A 6,747-nucleotide genomic window follows, 5' to 3' on the forward strand; every position below is an offset into this window, starting at 1 on the left:
TTGCTTTAGCCTGCAACACCGTCAGGATTGACACATTTCCACCAGCTATAGCCTAGGACTAAGACTTAAGAATTCTTTCCACAGAAGAAAAAAGAAAGGTACACTGATTCTTCGATGCAGTCACTGTACAGTAGTATTTATAATCAGTGCAAAAACCCATTGTACAATAAAGGAATTTCACTTGTCCAAACGTTTAATAGCAGCACACTTTTTGATAATTTCAAAAAAAAGAAAATTAACCAGTGGATTTCCAAGTTTGCCCCAAGAATGGAAGGCCAGTTTTCCAGAAATACAAAATTATTGAGTGTTATAAATAAGGTTCTCCCACAATATATACATCCTTAAATAATTCATTTGAAAATGACACACCTAATCTTGCATAAAACTCCATCTGAAAGTGCATCGCATTGAGTCCCCTGTTCCTCCTGTGTGCATTGAGGTAAAATCTCACCAGAGCCGCTCAGATTCTCGGCAAGAAATGTGTCACTGTCATCGCCGGGGAGACTCGGTTCCCTTTTTTCGTCTTGCCGGTTTTGCTCAGTCCTATGTACATCCCCGGGTATGCCCCCGACTCATAGGCATTGTAATTATTTGCCAGGAGCTTTTCTTTAAACTTGCACTCTTCATTGAAATGGCGCTAGAAAAGGAAGGCAGAAACAAAGGGACAGTATTGAGTGATGATGTTCAAAGCTCAAAAGCTGATGTGCATCCAGTCTGGTTGTGGTCCTCTTGAATATTTTTCAGCATCTATGTCTTTACTCATTTATTCTTTATTAACTGTTTGTTTACTTTTGTGAGCATGTGTGTGACAACACTAATCCTGCTGTTTCTGAACCTAAGATTGTTCAACTTAATAGGTACACCAGATAATGAAAGCAATGGTTTTGTATGCCGCATGCTGAGTTGCTATGCTTTAGTGTTCTATCTTTAAAGTAATTTGGCTAAAAAGTTGCATTTTTACATTCTTCACAACTGTTTCAAGGGAATGTTTTTCCAAGTGCTCATACTATGTTTCAACTTATGTAATGATATGGGCAGGATTGTGTGCATTCAGGACGATAAAGCATAAGTTACATCCCTTGGAAGTCTATAATTGATCCTAATCAATGTGTCTGTTTGGTCAGCAGTGCTGTCCATGAGTAGTCATTTTGGCTAACTATATATTAAAGTACTGCAGCCATTCAGTGACTTGCTGTTTGAAAATTTTAAATTGTTTTTAGTTCTGGGTAGGATAGTAATGCTGGTTATGATGAAAAGTATGTTATTGTATATTATATATGCATATTATGATTATTACTATGGAATTGCACTGTATTCTTTTTAGATGATCACCATGACTAAATTAAACAGGGATAACTCAGAGTAATATGAAAAAGGATCAGTACCTGGTGCAACCAAAAAGAGTGGGGTGTCATGTTTGTGACGACGGGAAGAAATGTGGGTGGTCCTTGTTGGCCAGTTCAACTTTACACTGGAAAGGACAGTAGGTACATGTGTTGGCTGGCAATGCAAGGAATGGAATGCGCAGACTGAATGATCTACTGCGCTACCGTTCCCGAGTTTATCCGGCCCACAATGAAAACATGGTGTGGCACGCCACGACTGCGCGCTACGATGTGATGCGGGAGGCTGTTGGTGCAACTCAAGTGCAGGGCGATATGTCATCGAGCGCTGATAAGAACATCTACCGGCGGAAATCGGCAGTAAATCATTTCTCATACTTACAGATCCGTACAGCTTCCCCTTGCTGTTCATGGCCACGAATAGACCGCTCCGAACGCCAAACAGTGTCACAACACCCCTTTCCACCGGAGATATTTCGAGAAGACCTGAAAAGCACAACAAAGAAAACAAATAGCCGGGAACGTTTATTTTGATCGTATTCCGAGTCTGGCAAGGAGTGTTTCCGTTCTTGTTTGCAAACGTTTGTGTAATTGATCGGTGTGTCTCAAAATAGTCAAAATGGTTTATTTTCAAGCCGGCAGAGCATCGTCCTCCCGGAAAACTACACTTTCCGCCTTGGAAGAGGCGTTCTTTCCTCAGACACATACCGCGCACCTCATTGATATGTCTTGCCAACTGTGCAAGTAAATTATAACTTGACAATTGTGGCACGAAGGTGGCTGCACAGCTCAATGAAATCCATATACGTAATGATTAAATTTGTTTTTGTTGCTCAGTTAAATCGCACTGTGGTGTCACAGTGTAATTGTCTTGCCGAGATCATTACTGTCACTAATGCCAAAGCAATCCAATTATCCACTCTGACTGACCCTTAGCTTGCAAACAGCTAAAGTGATTGGGAGCTAACTTCTTTCAGCCAAGGTTCTAGCTATGCCCATTTTCTATAGTGCTTTATGATGGCTAATCTCGTTTGATGTAAACCCATGTAATGCATCCTCTTTAACTTTATGTCATGGCCCAAAATAGGCTCCGGAGCACAAAACACACCTCAGATCTCGAACTGGGCCTGGCCCTCCACTTGGCCTCCTGGCGTCGTTTAAGCATTACATTTAAAACTCGCACAGAAAATACAGAACAGCTATATGACAAAATGCTCATCATTCTCGATGTCTGAAAATGTCTTAAAATGTACTCTTAGCTGGATGTATGTGAGGCCAAGGGGTTAAGCCTCGTAACAGATGCGTCTCCCTCCCCTCTAGACTGAATGACGTTTGATATTGATATGATATACGGATAGCCTCAGATTATAAAGGCCTGTTGTAAGAAAACACCAACGAATCATCTAAGTCTCCAGATATTGAAGCACGTGCCCACCTGAGTCTGTTTGACAGCAGAGAATATTATGCTGGGAGTATTTTTATTTGAGGCCACGCGATTTCTACAAGCAATATGATGATTATTGTCTGCGTGGCTGCAAGCAAGTCCTGTAAAGTTACTAGTCAAGCATGAATTGTGTCCCACAGTCAATTTGCCAAATAACAAAATAGTCCATTCGCTTCTAGTAACTAAAAGGGACACCTGCCATGGACAATGTTTATGTGGACACCGAACACCCTTTAATAAATCTCTGAGATAATACATCAGAAAAGCGCACCCCCTTGCTTTGTCTCAAAAACTCAAACGCGAAAAAATGACAGCTTCATCACAAAAAGCACCGGCGAGGCCAGGCGAACAAGTAAATACAGGAGTGTGTATGAAACGTGATAAAAGTGTAACTTACTGTATCGATTTTCGTTATGTACTCCCGTTATCTTCCCGTCGGGTAAGACTTGAATATGAAACCCAATGCCTACATTGCAGTAAAGACGCCGCAGTCTTTTGATGCCCATAAGGTAGTCACTGTCCCGGCTGATCTCTCTTTTCTCCCCGGGGATCCGAGCCAAGGAACGAGAGAAGAGAGTTTCCCAGTGTCGCTCTAGGGTGCTGTTCTGTCTGCCAGCGAAGGGAGCACAGCGCACCAAACTACACACCAGTCCCAACACCAATATTGGTAAGAAGGGCGATTGAACGGTCATCCTGATCAGCCTGGACACACGTGTCTGGAGGAGGCAAACGAACTAAAAATACCTTCTCTCTCCGCCGTATTCTTAGGTCGAAGGCAAGAAAGGACGAAAAAAAGAGCAACAACGTAAACGCTCACTTCAAGACGAAGCTGCGAATTTCCCGTGGGTGCTGCATGGACCCTCGACTGGAGAGGGCTGTCGCTTCCGAGGAAGTTTATTTAGACTGGATCCCAAGTTGTTTTGAGTCCAAGCAGAAGTTAAGAAGTGTTGATCGTCTATACTAGCACGGCACAGCCATGCCGCTTTTCCCTCACTGACGATATTTATATCTGCTTCGAAATTACATCACACGCCACCTACTGCAGCACGGGGCAGTCTTCAGTCCGCTTTAACACAATCGTCGCCCTAGGATGCTGAAGCACTCCAAACAAACGGGATTCTTTAATATGAGACCAGAGCCTGGTGTAACAGAAGAGTGCTCTTTCAACAAATGTCAAATTTCAGCTTGCTCAGATAACAAAACTGAATTCGTTTACAAATGTTAATGCGCGCAGTTTTTTTCATGAAAACAATGTCCTGGTCAAGAATACAGTCACACATTGTGAAACTCTCGGAATGTAGATTACTGCATTGCCCCGGCGACAGGGCATATGAGTTTTCTTTGTGTAAAACTTCCTTCATTATCAGCCAAAAATAAAATAATTTATGTATGGGTGGATGTAAAATAGGAAATTACAAAGCTAACAGACTACAGTGTGTTACAGGAGACAGTTCTATAAATGAACAATAACAGGAAAAAACAAAAGTAGAATTCTGCGAATTGTAACATTCTACTTTTAGACTGATTAGAAAATAAAGAATGACTCCGTCTTGTATGTAGAACAATGGGACAAAATAAAATATTTATAAGCATGATAAGTGCTTGTCCTTTCTGATTAATATCAACTCTGGGCAGAGATTAGCATAAAAAAGTCAGCGACGGTGAATACACTCTCTGGTTTCTTGTGTACTGCTAGCCTGTCTGCAGAGTATGTGTATTATTAAGAAGTGATGATTGAAACCGTTCATCCCGTCTCATGTTCAACCATTATTTCGACATACTAATTTACAAAAGGGATACCTGTGCCTTATTTTAATAAGACTGCCAGGATTTAGTCCACACAGCACATTATTTCATGTCTTTGAACATTCCTGCGCTGCAATCCTACGCTTGTGGCGCGTGTGTCGGATCATGGGGTATTTTGGTGGTGGATGGGGGGGGGGGGGGGGGGGTGGCTTTCGAGTGGACTGCTGCGTGAAATATCCAGTCATGAGTCAGGGTCTGTCCGTAGCCTGAGGTAGCGTTGGCCTATTTACGTAGTGTGTGTCCCCTGCTGTTTAGTGAGTAGATGCTACGTAAAATTGAATAGCTGTAGGCAAGGCAGGTGCTAAAGCTACAAAACTGGCTCGGACAAGCGGAATTGGTCATAATCTAGTATCTGTAAATATATCATTTAAGTATTGCGTCGAACCTCCCGTTTGTTACTGCACCACAATACAATGTTGCAGTGGATAGTACTTGAATTTGGTGGAGCATTCAAACTGGTATTCACCAACAAAGATGACAGTAGATGACAGACAGACATCAAAGTTGCGTTCGCAATTTCTACCCAAAGTGCGACACTCTACCCCTTGAACGGTCTATTGCCCTTCTGAGTCACAAAGAGATTGAGACTGAGGCGTTAAGTGTTACAGCATAGTAATTTTTTTCACCTGCTCCGCGCGATACGCGTTTCTTTCAACTTTATGTGAAGTTACTGTAGGAGTAGCCACAGACGATAAGACCATTGTCAGTTAAAGCCAAGCCGCGTCAAGCCATCCCCAAGACATTCTACCACAATGTGTCTAATTATTTTCTCTTTTATAAAGAATAATGTCATTCCTGTCCGACTGGGGTAAGGCGTAGATGGCAATCCAAAATGAGTCACCTGAAAACGATGTAGGTTAACTATTGGCGAGACAGTCCTATATGTTGTTTGTGTAAATCGTCATTTCCAAAGCTTGTCTGAAGAAGCGCGAGTCTCTTTTTAGTCATACCCCAACTATTCTGATTGTTAAACGTGTACTCTAAACATGAGGATGAAAAACAATTCTACATACCCCAGAACAAATGGCTAACACCGAGCTGTTTGAATAAGAGGCGGGGACCCATAATCTTATTTTATATCGGTAGATATAATCAAATGCAGATTGACTAACCGTTTTATGCACTAATATAAAAGGAGGTCGTGCCAAAAATAACCGCTATGTAGTCAGTTTTCTATCATTCAAAGATATTTCTTTGATCTGTCACTATGAAGAAGACACCCGATTGTCTGCAAATCATTATTACGCACAGGGAAACGTTTATAAATACCTCAAAGTAAACGTGGCTACGTAATTATATATCTATAAAAAAGATTTAGTCACTGGGTAGAGGTTTCGCATGAAAACGTTTTCTCACGTTCACGACTGGGTGCTTCTTTATAAGAGAACTTTCTCTTTTTTCCTGTGCTGCAAGTATCATTGTGGAATGCCGTCAGATCTTGGGGCCCTACCCCGAATTGCTCATGCTGTCGCTGGGCGACTCCTCACATCCAGGGTTCGCTGGTTCACTAAATGCTGCCCGCTGACGGCCCATATGCACACAAGACGCGTCTTTTTCTGTCGGCTCATTTGATCTCTGTGTGTCTCGGTATCAGACCTCTGGTTGTATCTAGTTGTAAGCTCTTGCACAGATCAAACCCCTCTTTTGTAACGCACTGTGTTGTTGCGATCACTACAATGGCCCAAGTAGATCAGAGCACCCCATTACAATAGATTGGGTCCACGGTATGTAAAACATATAGAAAAAGCTGTGTAGGCCTACAGTGTAACGTCACAGTTGTGTCAACTTGAAATACATATGGATGTACGTTTACCAACACGTATATTGTTTACTTTTCTTTGTACAAAATAGGTCAGATGTAAGGTGTTTGATAGGTTTCATCCATGTAATTTATAATTGTACTCATGGCTAACAGCCCACAGCTACTTCTCTGTAGTTTTATTTGTTAGGCTACGTCCTAATTCGTAAGCAGTCTAATTGTAAAAGTTGTGTAACAGCAACATTATCGATAAATAGCCTATTTAAAATAATAACATATTAAAAATAAATATAAAAATAGTTTATTGAGTTTTTGAAGTGTATCAATGAACTATGTTAAAGAAATTATAAAACATGGTTTAAATATACTGTATAATATCAGCGGAAATTTTTGAA

General features: G+C 41.3%; 1 protein-coding gene across 1 annotated transcript; it reads right to left on the minus strand.

Moving 5' to 3' along the window:
• Positions 1-460: 460 nt before the first annotated feature.
• LOC118788488 (fibroblast growth factor 4B-like) lies at positions 461-3,479 on the minus strand. Its single transcript, XM_036544504.1, has 3 exons — positions 3,185-3,479; positions 1,726-1,829; positions 461-637 (listed from the first exon to the last, which is right to left on the minus strand). Exons 1-3 carry the CDS (start codon positions 3,477-3,479, stop codon positions 461-463), a joined length of 576 nt encoding a protein of 191 aa, XP_036400397.1.
• Between the last annotated feature and the right edge of the window lie 3,268 nt (positions 3,480-6,747).

Source organism: Megalops cyprinoides, chromosome 13 (assembly GCF_013368585.1).
Source record: "Megalops cyprinoides isolate fMegCyp1 chromosome 13, fMegCyp1.pri, whole genome shotgun sequence".
NCBI lineage: Eukaryota > Metazoa > Chordata > Actinopteri > Elopiformes > Megalopidae > Megalops > Megalops cyprinoides.